Source organism: Numenius arquata, chromosome 1, assembly GCF_964106895.1.
Source record: "Numenius arquata chromosome 1, bNumArq3.hap1.1, whole genome shotgun sequence".
Lineage (NCBI taxonomy): Eukaryota > Metazoa > Chordata > Aves > Charadriiformes > Scolopacidae > Numenius > Numenius arquata.
In genome coordinates this window covers 6,482,413-6,496,314 of record NC_133576.1, presented here as the reverse complement: position 1 = coordinate 6,496,314, position 13,902 = coordinate 6,482,413, and the positions used below count along the sequence as shown (strand labels likewise).

Below are 13,902 nucleotides of genomic sequence, written 5' to 3'. Positions count from 1 at the left end.
TGCCCTTGTTTCCAAAGCAGTTACAACAGCCAGCCAGCCAAAATGCACCATCCTTAGAAGTGTAAGTAGTGGGGAGGGAGTGGTTGTTGTGGTGTTGGTTGGGGTATTTTTTTCCAAAGAAGATTAGATGTGCAAAATGATGCTGTCGTCATTTGTTGTACTCCACTTTCTTCACTCGTGGTGATTTGTTCTGTTCATTTGCACATGATGCCGTTATTTGCAGGTGAACACCTCTGTCCTCTCACTACACGTGTTGCACTTCACAAAGCAGCACCAGTGGAATTTGCAATTACATTGCCACACCTTGGTGTACTGGTGTGTGTTGTACCCTCTTCCACAGCACATCATGTCGCACCCATCCGCGTTGGGAGAGGTGCGGTTGCAGAGTCGTCCCTGGGTACCGACGCTCCCCGTGGAAGCATCTTCCTCACAGTAGTTGGGTGACTTTTCGATATACACTAAATCCGTTTCCATGGGTTTCTGGTAACTCTTAATCTGCTTGATCTTCAGGAAGGTTGGCTGTCTTAGTCTACTGGCTCGTACCACCTCCACTTGCACTGCAGCATTGTATTTCTCTTTCAAAATATATCCAATCTCTCTGAATTTAGGAAGCGTGGTCCAGCAGGTCTTAGTTGTACAGGAACCTGAAACTCCGTGACACTTGCACTCCAATTTCATTCTCTCTTCGAGAACCTGTGTGTACAGACATTTGCATTTTGTTACTGCAGGAAAATGGTATTGCAATCCCAGTCTGTTTAGTTCATATGAATATTCATTACTACTGGTAGGAATTTTTCAAAGGCATATCTTCTCACCTCCCAGCAGGATACTCATAACATGTTTTGTTTTACATGGCACCTGGTCAGTAGCGCAGTGTTTGTCATTTTATTAGAAAAGATTTGCGTTCTGTTTCCAAATATTGGAGAAGTTTTACTGAAACTGCAGAAGACATGTCTTTGAGACAAAGTAATTCACGGGACTCCAGTGACTTAAAAAAAAAAATTAATTCAAGCCATTGTCATTTTAAAACCAGAAAAAAAAAAGGTTTTTTAAAGTATTTTAAGATTCAGAATATTTAAGCTTAATTGCTTTAAGTAATGTTCAAAGAATGTTTAAAAAATTTTCATCAGCTTTAATATCACAGAACTGTATACACTGTGTGGCTGAAGAGGCATTTGTGTTCACTGCATCATTAAAAATTTTGCCTATGCCAGCAGTGGCAATACCAGCATACCTATTAACTATCTAGCTCACAGAGCATACCTTCCCCTTTAGAAGCAACACTCTGCAGTATCTAGCCCAAATATCAAGCAAATGTTCAGCCACAAATACATTTTTTGCACCAGAGCCACGATTGTGCAACATTAGAGGTTATAAAACCCACTGAAGAGTCCTGCTCAGCTGTGAGCCAAAGAGAAGTGAGAGTATTTATTATTGCTATTGCTGGAGGAGAGTAATCTAGAGGAGGTTAATCCAGTGTCAGATGGTCCCTAGGAGGGACCCAAACGCTGGCAGGTGCTTGGGCTCACGCTCTGTTCCTGACCTCCCACCTCTGCTGCAGCCAAGATGCCCGATGGTTGGCACATCCCTCCTTCCCTGGGCACGGGGGTGTGCCCGGGGGGGACGGCAAGCAGATATCCCTGTGCTCAGTGCAGGGGAAACCGGCCTCACGGAAGCGCCTCTCTGTTTTTCTGCCCTCGTGCTACCACTTAAGCCTGACCACAATTACACCCACAGTCATCATTAGCTTATGAAAATCAAGGCCTAGGAACAAAGCAAACTGATCCTTCCCCTTCGCAATGGGATGCTAACAAAGAAATATGAGCTACCGAGCTTGTCTTAAAGCATTACTGATGCTGCAGACCATCTCCTGTAGTGGTTTCATTGCAGATCCCAGAACATGACTGAAATGGGCAAAGGATAAAAGGGCCGAAATCTGAGTACAATGGCATAATGAAGTAGAAGGGAAGTAAAAAATGCTTACTGCTTAAGAAACTGGCCTTGAAATAAAAACTGTACACATCTGGTTATCCCTGCAAATAGAGGGCACCCTCCTGAGTTGTTTGAGTTTCACTTAAATTGTATTTTTTGGTTTTTCCAGAATTTCTGGGCTTTCAGTATTAAAGAGAATATTTGGTTTTGATTCTCCCTTGCCCACATACAGTAGCGAGTACAAGATAGCTGAGCATCCTAGTCAAAAATACCTGAGACCTTCTAGAAGCACAGGCTTTTTCCAGGTCAAGGTCAAGGTAGCCTTTCAGAAGCAGAACCGGTGGTTTCCAGGAAGGTTTACTGGGTTAGGGAAGAAGATCCTATAGCTGCAACTACTCTAAAAAGAAAATCAGCAAGGCTATGATGAGCAGCTTTTGATGGACAATGGTAGGGCCCCTGCTCTCTAGCAAGCTATATCGCCTTCCTGTCTTCCCTACGAAAAAAAGAGAAGCCAGAAAACTTGCCATCTTCTGCTGTAGCAGCAGCATTTCAGTGGCAGTGAGTAAAGGAATTCCTTAGGAAATACTCCAGGGTCCTTCAGGATTCCTCTGTCTCTACTTTGTGCCAGTGCAGAAGGATGTGATTTTTCAAAGACCCCCAAACAAGATTCAAATCATGTTCCACAAATCTGTGTTGAAATAATCTATTGGTATTTAGATGTGCATGTAGATATCTAAATTTTGCTTGGTATTGCTGAAATATATTTGGGTTTTTTTTAAACTACCCTGTTTCTACAGCTCTCTCAACAATGCATTGACATACAGTTGCAGCCACAAGAACTGGAGCAAAATCCATGGCAAAAGGTGGATGGAGACAACCTTCTCTACACCTTCAGCAAAGAACACTACGATCTAAGGACTTCCAGGAAAGCATTAGTAATGGGATGGATCTGCCACACCTGATTCATGCTCATCTTCTCCCTAAGTAGTAAACCTTGGTGAAGAGCAGGTTTGTGGTTTAATATATGTTTTGTCAGGTTCTGCATGTTTGTGATGCCTGTTTTTCAGTTTGAAAAGGCCAAGTCAGTAACTTGCTCAGAGAGTGGGAAGGGGTGAAGCTTTTAAGGCTCCTTAGCCTTGTGTGGGCTCAAAACTCTGGACACTGTTCCAAGGATCCTCCATCTCTCTGGTCGACGTGCTTCCCTGATACAACAGAAAGTGTCATTATTCCTGAAAAAACCAAGGTATCACCCATTCTGGTGTCCTAGGTGATATCTTTGTATATGTATATTTATATACGGATGTGTGTATGCATATATATGTCTGCCTGTGTGGTTTTGCCTTCGGTTGAGATGCTGCCATTTATACACAGCACTGCCTGATATCCTCTCTAGTACAATCATCTCCAGCACCTTTATCCCAGCTTTTGATTTCTTTTTTTGTTGCTGTCTTTCTGAAGGTCCAGTTTCATGAGTCATTTTGCTGTACAGAAATCTGATTTCACTGCTGTACTTTTTCAAAGGTTCCCACTGTTTATGATGGTGGAAGAACTTGCAAATGCAAGCCACGCAGGCTCAAAAAAGCAGAAGTTTCAAAAAGTATTAATTCCTGATTCTGAAGCCAACCTCACAGGTTTTTTTATTTTTTTGGAGGCTTCTCTCATGAATGTGGAATGCTTGGGGTTACAACACTGAGCACAGGCCCAATCATCAGGTAGTTAAATTCCTGAATGCTATAATTTGTGTGCCCACAGTCAGCTGTGGGTATAAAATTGTGCCCAGAAACTTGGAGGTCAGGGAATACAAGGCCCAAACTAAGCAGATTCTAAGCGAGATTTTTTTTTTTTCCCTCTTTCCACCCAGAAGCTGTGGAGCGTTCCTCTTTGCTGATGAGCCAGCACGCTCCAGCTTTCCCAGAGGTATGTCTGTCTGCGTGGTATCTCGAGCAGCTTCCCACTTGCCAACAAGGTGCCACTGGACCTGGCAAAGGTTGCAGGATTTGACCCTGTTCGCTCAATGCTGTGAATGAAGAGTGACTAACGTTTTTCTTCCTTAGTGTCCCTCCAGCTCGGTTTTCCTCGGCAGAATTTCCATCAAAGCTTTGACCCTGAGCCTTAAAGGTACTTATTTACTTAATCTAATACACTATGCCAAGCTAGGTGCCTGATTAAAGATTGAAAATCATTAGCTCGTCCAACCCACTCTCTCAGCAGTTTCATTTGTCGTATGTCAGTGCCTCGTATCTAATCTTGAATGGTTTACAGCAAGATCTACCTCCCAGAGCAAATTCCCATCATTGGACTGTGCTGCCTCAAACTAATCGTAGGAACATTCCTTAGGTCCCTTTTCCACATACAGGCCCGCTCCCACCCCGGTACGATCTTGCCAAGTAAAATTTTCTAACTACTGCTACTTTGTTAAATGAATTGTGAAATATAATGTTAAAGCTTTCTTATCCCACATATTTTTATACCTATATAAATCATACACTCAAATTGCAATATGGGGGTTGTCCGTTGCCAGTTAAGTAGAAAAAGACTTGTGAAGACTGAAATAAAACAAAATGATACACATGAAAAGAAATTAATCTTTTCAAGTTCCATCTCTAGACCCAACTGCATAACATCAGATACAGTTTCTGTACATATTAAAAATCCTATCTGGATAAAATACGTAAAAACAATAGTAACATTTTGTGTGTGTTTGTTTTGGCTTGCCTTTTGTGGTTTGTGTTTTCCTTAGTGGAAATGCACATTTTTGGACCAGATGTTGAATGTAACAAAATCCCTATTACTTTTTCGCTGCAGTATCAAAAAGAAATAGAAGACTTTAGGAGTTTCCCCCCATCAAATATGCAAGTGATCAACTTTTGTTTTGGGTAATACCAGTACAAAAAGACATGGATTCTGGTCATAAGATGTCTCCACCCCTTTGATACTTGAGCGGCTGCAGCCACGAGAGCTGATGGTTTGGCAATGATGTGTGGGCAATGCCTGAGGTAAGTCTGGGGTCCACTGCTGCTGTCAAAATGCTGATCTCATGCACCCATCTGAGAAAGAACGTTGTATTCGTTTGGGTTGGGCCTTTTAACTCGGATAGCCAGAGGTGTCACTAACATTAGTAGGGTGTAATGCTACTCCTCTAATACAAATGTCCTAAAAATACTCTTCATTAATAGCAGATTGTAGAGCCCAAAATTGAGCAGTTCGTGTCATGTCTCCTCAGGTTGTGTCCAGCCCTGTGAAGAGAAGACAGGAAGCCAGCAGGAGAGAAATATTGGTGTTTCAGCTGCATATTTTTCTTTCTGCTCCTCTGTGAGGCTGCTCCACCAAGCATCAAAACAGTGTTTATGCTGTTTATATCTCTGTGAGATGAGGAACTGAGTTACTGTGCTCACTCCCTTTCTTGTCACATCCCTAGTTTGATGGGAGCAGGGAGCCTCTGCTTTGCAGTGGGTAGTATCCAGCCACAGCACGAGATGGCTTTTCCGTCGCACTGGCCAATGCTCAGCAGGATTGGGGAGCCTCTGACATACAAGAGGCATCAATTCACCTCCTCCTTCACCTGCCTCCCTAGGAAAGGCACCCATTCCCATAGCATCCCCACTGAATGCATTAAAAAAAGTGTAGGCAGCTCACTGCTCTCTTTACCTAAGTTCTCCTCTTGGCTAGCAGGAAAATAAGCTTGGGATTTTGAGACCTGCTGCCCATCAGATGAAAGTCCCTACTCCTATGGGGATGGGCTATAGAGCCTTACCCATCTGTGCCTCTTCCCTACCTTCTAGAAGAAGAGAGAATAAGTTCTAAATTTGAGCAATAAACTGCTGCAATTGGTTAAAACTTCCTGAAATTTATTTTTACAGTGTAAAGTTGCAAAAAAAAAAAACTTGAGAAGCACTCTCTAAATCATTCCCAAATCGAGTGCAATTGCAGTATTTCACTCTCTTTTCTATGGAATTTGCTATGAAGGTTGAAGGTAAAATTTTAAATATCATTTAAAGGCATGAAAACATTACATTACTGTTTTTATTCTGTCAAGCAATATAGAGATGTCAGGGGGTCTTTTCGGGGTGGTGGTGGTGCAGTAATATTTTACTAGATGGATGATATCTGTCTTGCGTACATTGCATGGTATGCATGGGCATGCACATTTCTAGAATAAAACCATTTAGCAACTCCTAAAGTATTTGGCTATTTCCCCTCTAATTTTAAAGCAAAGTGTTCAAAAAGTAGGATAGTACCAGATGTAGCTTCTGGCAGTCAATATTAAGGGTGTGTTTCTGGAAGAAAAAAATAGCCTAGTAAATCCAGCCCAGTTGGAAGCAGGAGAACTATCCTCATGAGATTTTGAGCCAAAGCTTGCATATTCAGGACATATGGATAAGCAGTAGTTATCCATCCAACCCACCCAAGCTGTAACACCAAACTTTTTGAAATTGGATTTATATCTGTCTGCAAATCAATTTAAGTGGGAAAGTGGAAAGTATGCCATCAAGGATAGCTATCAAAAGCTTTTCTTTGAGTGTTCTCTCAAGGGATGTGCAGTGAAATAGTTTGTCTCTTTCAGAGAAAGAAACTTTCAGCAAATGATGGACTCAAGGCTGTAAAACCTGGAAAGTCACATTCTTTAAATCGCTGAAATGACTTAGGAAACAAAGTCACATTTTGAAGAACATTTTAGGCTTATAGGAGCATAAAATTAGTTGCCTTTCACTTTCGAATCTAGGATTCAGCCTCGACTGCAACTTTGGAACATTTCATCCAGAGTCCTTTTCTGGGGTTTGCTTCTAATCTTTATGTCCTGTTAGGTGACAGTGAGGGCAGTTTGCAACTTATTAGGGCATGCTGTGCATCTTGCAAGAGTGAGCTTATTAATTTAAATATTTCATGTGAAGTGAGCTAACACTTTCTGACACATTTTATGCACAGACAACAAATAAACCTGTATAAATATACATAATACTAGTATACACACACAGTCTGCCTACATATATATGTGTATGTGTGTGTGTACATATATATATATAATGTGAATGGTGACCAACCAATCACCTCATTAGCTGTTCTACCACCAAAGCATGTCAGCAAAAAAACTCTTGCCAGTACCACAGTCCTGTGGCACCAGGAACTGTGAGAACAAGCTGTGGCTTAGATGGAAATGTTGTCCCAAGTAATTGAATAATCTCTCCTGAAGAGATTCTGAATTTTTTTTTTCTTTTTTGTCCCCACACTCTTATTCTTTCAAATTTAAAATAAGATGTTGTCATCTTCCAGGCATTCCAAAAAAACAGCAAGAAAAACCCATTGACATTACAAAGGACTAAATATTGGGATGGTACCAGGCTGACTTGCTGGCAGTCAGTGTGATGGGCGTGTTCCTGGAAGGGAAAGAAATAAGCCAGCTTTTTCTCCACATAACCACAGTCATTGTCTATCATAAGAGCCTAATTGATTGATAAACTGTTAGAAACATTTCTTTTCTTCTTTTTGGTAAAAGCTGCGATCTGCTACCAATTTGTCAGCTTGTTCTTTTAGCTCCCCTCTTAAAAACAAACAAACAGAAAAACCCATTTTTGTAATTGAGATTCCCCATGAGAGCCGGTCATTGTTTTGAAGCTTTCAACAAAAAGTTAAGATTAATGGAGCGCGTTCCCAGATGTTACTCTTTCTAAGTTCACTTATCCCAGAATAAAGACACTTGTTTCTAAAAATACATGGCAGAAAGCTGTCTCATGAAACAGCATCAAAGCTTACTTGGTTTTGCTGGTATTTAATTTTTCATTACTCTATCAAAGTTTTGCCCACAGATCTCTCTGTAATCGTTCAGATTTGCAACAAACCGTTCTTTCAGCAACATTTGCATTAGACTTACACTAGTCTTCCTTTGGGGGCTTGTTTTCATTTACCACACTTGTACTTTCCATCCTGAATCAAAGTCGCCATCTAAAACATGATGGTGAAGTTAGCTACTTCGCTCTTTTACTGTTTCTCCGCAAAGCATAAATCTTCCATCGGTAGCATCTCATGTCACAAGGAATCACTAAGCATTTATTTCTTCCAAATAGCACCAATGGCAAGTTTATTATTTTGTCACTGGTGCTATTCATTACAAATTTACTAGAAACTTCACAAATTTGCCGTTAGCTGAAATAATTCTTAGAAATGCAATGCAGAGCAATTAGGGGATGCAGTGTGGGGCAACTGAGGGCTTCATTCTTTCCAGAGTTATCAGAAATTCCCTGAAAAGCCTAAATATCATCTGTTTTCAAGGAGGTACTATCAGAGTGTTGTGCTGACCGTCTCAGCTGAGCCTCCAGAACTATTTCCCCCCATCTGGTCGCAAAGTTTGTGCCATTATTTATACAGTGTGCTGGTTTTTCCTCAAAGTAAAATTCCTCAGGACTCTATTTTTAACAACAGTAAAATACCAGCGGGCTGGCTTTTGAGAACATCCCTATGAGAGCAAAACATCATCATCACTGCTATAGTTACAAACACCTCTGACTCCCAGACATGTCTGGGACAAGTGCTGGGAGAGATAAACGATGAGCAAAATTCCTGCCCCGGGACATGAAAAATTCCATGCGATGGTATAAAAGAGCATCCAAATAATTGCTCTGGGGGCAAAACTGCTGGTCAGAGTCCTGGCTAATGATCCTAGCAATGATGTTCTGGGCACCTGGTAGAGGTCTAGTGTGGTCATCAGAGGTCTTCCACTGCCTTCAGAACAAGTTGGAAATAACTGTAGGGGGGTTGGGAGTTCATTGCATCCTTTTTTCCTCATGTCTTAGGAGGCTCTGGGATTTAAAGAGAAGACTAAAATGAAGATAGCAGATTTATTGACTAAATATTGTTGTTACCTAAGTCAAAAAGCCAATTCAGTATGAACTAAGCCAGTACTGAATAGGAATTGTGAGTACTGAATAAGAATTCATAGATTTAAATGTTAGACGTGTATTAATAGTGAAAGTGCTGTGAAATATAAGACCTTGGGAAATGGACCGATGTTCATATAATCAAGTTGTTGGATTTTTTTTCCCTGTACCAGTTTTGATAAGATTGAACTGTAACTAAGAAACATTTTAATGGTTGGCAGAATCTTTCTAGGAAGCTTCAAAAAGATATATTTTTTTTACTGTCTTGGAATTCCCACCCTAAGGTTGAAAAGATTATTTGAGAACTTCTGAAGCAACAGGGAGGTTAAAAAAAAACTGAGTTGCCCTTTTATTTCTATTCAGAATGAGGGGAAAATACCCTTACTTTGATCCTTAATAATAGTAGTTATGAACCAGAAGCTTGGCTTCAAACTGTTTCCAAATTTTAAGGCAAGCCACATTCAGATCAGCAGGATGGTACTGACAGAGTCTTACTCGGGGATGTATGAGCTTTTCCCAGTTGTGTTGTGGGATGTTGGAAGGGGAAAGGATGGAGGTACAGTGTTGTGCTTCAGCCAGTGCCCAGACGTAAATGCAATATTTCTAACCTGAGTGTGAATAAGGAGCACGTGGAATATGTCAGAACGACACCCACACATAAGCAAAATCTCCTGGTTTCAGATTTTGTGTTAGGCTCACAATCCAACCCAGGTTTACCCAGGACCTCCAAAACTGCCAAATTTCAGGTGGATGTAGGTCAGATTTCAAGTTTGCCTGGATTCTCAGAAGGGACTGGAGATTTCATGTTGAAATTGCACAAAACTCTGTGGCTGCTTTCGTAAAGGTCCAACCCAGAAAACAAAGAAAGTATATCCTAGTTTCCAGAGTTTTGTTCTAACCTTGAGTTTCAGTCAGTATCAAATTGAGAATGTCTAATTTATACAAATAGCAGATGATCTCAGATGAACCAAAATCACTAAGTATTATATACTGTCTAACTTTGCATATTCATTTCATGGGAATGTATGTCATAACACCAACATTATTTCTAAACATGTCCCCCAAACCATCTTTTATATGAGTACATTCCTCGGGATTTGATGGATTGTACTTAAAAACAAAAACAAAAATCTGCACCAAATCCTTTCAGTCATCCTTAGCTTTTGAGAGCAATATGATGCATTAATGATTACAATGAAAATATACGGGTATAAATAACTACTGAAAACTGCCAATAACAAAAAAGTGTGGGAATTCCAAAACGCTATTTATGAAAAAGGATACTTGGGGGAAAAGCCCTTTATTGTCAGTATTTACGAGCCTTTTTACTCCTATTTCAAAAACACAAAAGTGAATGTTATCACTTGTTTTTGTAAGAACATTTGCAGAAAATTTAGCTTTTAGAAATGTTAAAAGAAATACATTTGCATGAATGCTGCTACCAGAAATATTTGTAAAAAAAGCATACTTCTTTGGTTTGCTTATGTCCCCCTGCTTATGAAATTCTGATGAAGAGTAAAAATATAATTTGCTTAATGAGAATCAGTGATGTGGTCTAGTGGTTACTGGACTATATTTAGAAATGGGGGACCTAGCATCAATGCCTGCCTCAGATATGGAGCCCCCTTAGGTCCTTGGGCAAGGGACTTCACCATTCTCCATCTATGCATCCGCTTTGGCTCTTTGTCCCTCCTTCACATCTAGACTGTAACATGTTCAAAACAGGACATGCATCAACATCTCCATGGGGGTGGCACAGTGCCCACTACAGACATCTGCCAGTTTAAGCAGGGATCATAACGCATCTACCAGTAATAAGTGCTCCCTTGCAAATTTAACACATGGCTTCCATCTTCTTTTGCATCCAAATGCAATGCATGATGCTGAGGTGAAATGCCCAAAGAAGTGATCAGACTTGGAGCTGATCTTCCAAGCTGCAATACAGCAGTGTGAGGTGTTCTTAACCCCCAACCAAGCAAGTTTTCAGAAAAAAAGATTGTGCCACTCTTAAGGATACCTTTGTGTGTGGTTCTTGAGTCAGCTCTCTCCTTCATATCTGGAGACCTCTGTATCAAGTATCAATCTGGTATCGAGCATCAATCAAGTATCAGGCTCGTCTGTCCTCTTGAGATTATGCCCCATAACTGGTCTCATTCACCAATTTGAATTTATAAAATACTTTAATCCCAATGGATAACTGTCCATACACCACATTCGGTTTCAGTGCACAATGAACTGCGATGCCCAGGAGGTTGTGTTGCATGGTCTGGGTATATCATGGTTCAGCTGGGATAGAGTTAACTTTCTTACTAACAGCTGTTACAGTGCAATGTTTTGGATTTGGGATAGGAATAGTGTGATAGTACACTGGTGGTTTTGATTGTTACTAAGCAGTGAAGGCCTTTTCTGCCCTCACACAACCCCTCCAGCGCATAGGCTGTGGGGGTCCACAAGAAGTTGGGACCCCAACTGACCAAGGGGATATTCCACGCCATATGACGTCATGCTCAGTATATAAAGCTGGGGGAAGAAGAAGGAAGGGGGAGACGTTTGGAATGATGGCATTTGTCTTCCCAAGTAACCATTACACACAATGCACCCCTGCTTTCCTGGAGGTGGCTGAACACCTGCCTTTCGATGGGAAGCAATGAATGAATTCCTTGTTTTGCTTTGCTTTTGTGCGTGGCTTTTGCTTTACCTATCAAACTGTCTGTATCTCAACCCACAAGTTTTTCCTCCCTTTTACTCTTCTGATTCTCTCCCTCATTGCAACCCGGGGGAGTGCGCGAGTGTGGTTCTAGCTGCCAGCTAGAACCAACCACGACAGCGTTAATAGGCATTCTCCAAAATGCCGGTAGTAAGATAATTGTACTGCTTCCGTCTCCACCAATTCAACCATCTCTGCCCACCTCAGCAGCTAGTGCTTGGTGTAGGACTGAAAGCACACACAAAGTAAGGGAGAAAACTTTAGTCTAACTTTGGGGGCTAGTTGTGGAGGAGTGGTACATTGGCGTCATCTACAACACTGGAGGGTAGAAGCAGCATGTTTTTACCTGGGTGAAAACACTTTGTAGCATATAGTAAAATCTTTCCTGAGGTAGGTATATATTATGCAGAAAGATTTGTTATACTTTTTAAAGGGCAAGCTTTGAGAGCTATGAGGATTGTTATTCAATGGAGATAAATAGGCATAGCTCCATGATGAGTATTGTTTCCATTGCAAGCAACTCGGTCACAGCTGTAGACATGAAACTGTTTCTTCTTCCAAAGTGACACTTACGCAGCCATTTGTAGCCCACCAGCGCGAAATGAACAATTGTGCCTTTGCTATGAAGTATGTATTTCATTAGAGCTGTGGTCAAAGAAGTGTTTTGATTTTGGATGGAATAAATAGCTGCAAGACCTGTGGGAGTTCAGCAACGCAGACATTCAGTCCTGTCCCATCACAAGCCCCAACACTTCTTGCTAGATTTTTGTAAAGAAGGTGAAAAATGCCAAAGGTGATGCCAAACAAAGTCCTCCAGCAAAGTCCTCTCTGTTATCAGTGAGACTGGAAAGAAAACTTAGGAAGCAGAAACATTTAGGGGAGCATCTGTAATACATAGCCAGCTCTGAATGAAAACAAACAGCAACAAAACGTAAACATTAGATGCCATCAGGTAACTTGATGTGGGATAACAGCAGAGAGAGGGGTAAGTTCTCAGGGTAAGTACTCAGGTAAGTCCTCCTGCCACCAAGCCAGCCTCCCCCCATCCTCCAGCGCACATGTTACCCCATCCCTCGTCCTTTCTGGAATACCTTTCTTCCAGCCTCATTGTTGTGCAAGTTCATCAGCCTCCGTGCATTCTTTTTGATTTCTCGGGCATCAACAAACCTCCGGGAGAACTCAATGCCGTATCTGATATCCGCGGAGCAGCCTCCCCATTTCCAGCCCTCCTCCTGGTTGTAGTAGCCCTGTTTCTCTCGGTCACAGCCACAATTGCTGAGGTTGCCCTGGCTGCAGGCGGCCGTGACAGCGTGTGCAACCCCGGCAGCAGTAATGGCATAGGTGAACGCAGCTTCCCTGCTTCCTGTGGAGAGAAGCCAAAAGCTGGTGGGTTGGCAGAAAGGCAGCACTTACTAAAGAAAGTACAGACATTATCTACAGCAACGGTGTCAAGCAGGAATGCAAGGAGGGTGTTACTTCTGGTGGGTAATTCTCATTCTTGCAGAATTACATACATATTTAAAATGCTTGGCTCAACTGGGGCATATTACCCCAGGTAAGCACCAGCCATATGACAGTCCCACCTATCCCCCTTCACCAGAGGGGAATTTGGCAGTGAGTCTGGACAGTGGTGAGGTGAGGCAATACGATTTGTTTTTACACTGTCTAGTCAGGTTTGCAAGCTGTACTTTATCTATATCAGATGAATAACCAGCGAGTCACTGGCAGCAATGCTCACCGGAAAACAATAGTTAACCTCTAACTGTTGGCACTGCATGGAAAAAGAAAAGCGTTCAGGCAACGTAAGAAATACCAGACCCTTTCAGATGTGCAGGGGGGCTAGGACACAAATGGGGAAGATTATTAATGCACCTTTATAAATGCTCCAATAGCACCCATTAGTGATGCTGAGTGTAAAGTATTGCAAGAGAGGCTTGTAGAGAAAAGAGCTAGGAAGGTTTTGTTTTCTTTCAAGGTAAAGTAGAAACTACACCTTTCCCTTGCTGACTTTTCTTGCATATTATTTTGCTGTAACTGCCCTCTTCTGCTCTCAATCCGACTCAGACCTCTGCATTACATTGGCTGTTGAGCATACAAGGGACATGGAAATGCTGTGGCAGCATTATTTCCTCTCCAAAAAAAGTGAGATACTGCCATGGAAGCGCAGTCTTCTTTAGAAAAGAAGTCTTTTTAGAAAAAAGTTCTTGTTTTTCCTGTGATGGCACTAGTTGCCAAGGTTCCTCATTCCCAATTCTGTGTCATAGCTGAGTATATGAAGAGAAGCAAATAAGCCTCCTTTCTTTACTAGACACTGTTAGGCCAAGTTGCCTGTGGGATGCGCATAAGGAAGGAGATACAGAGGCAGAATGATTGAAAGGGATGCTACAGCCC

General features: G+C 41.6%; 1 protein-coding gene across 3 annotated transcripts in view; it reads right to left on the bottom strand.

Moving 5' to 3' along the window:
* Nucleotides 1–213: 213 nt before the first annotated feature.
* Nucleotides 214–13,902, bottom strand: part of WNT7B (Wnt family member 7B) — a 98,085-nt gene continuing 84,396 nt past the window's right edge. For all 3 annotated transcript variants that reach the window (XM_074147898.1, XM_074147053.1, XM_074148713.1), the window contains exons 3-4: nt 12,603–12,874; nt 214–693 (exon numbers count right to left, since the gene is read on the bottom strand). In XM_074147898.1, coding sequence (XP_074003999.1) covers nt 214–693; nt 12,603–12,874 — 752 coding nt within the window. The remainder of the gene's footprint in view (nt 694–12,602; nt 12,875–13,902) is intronic.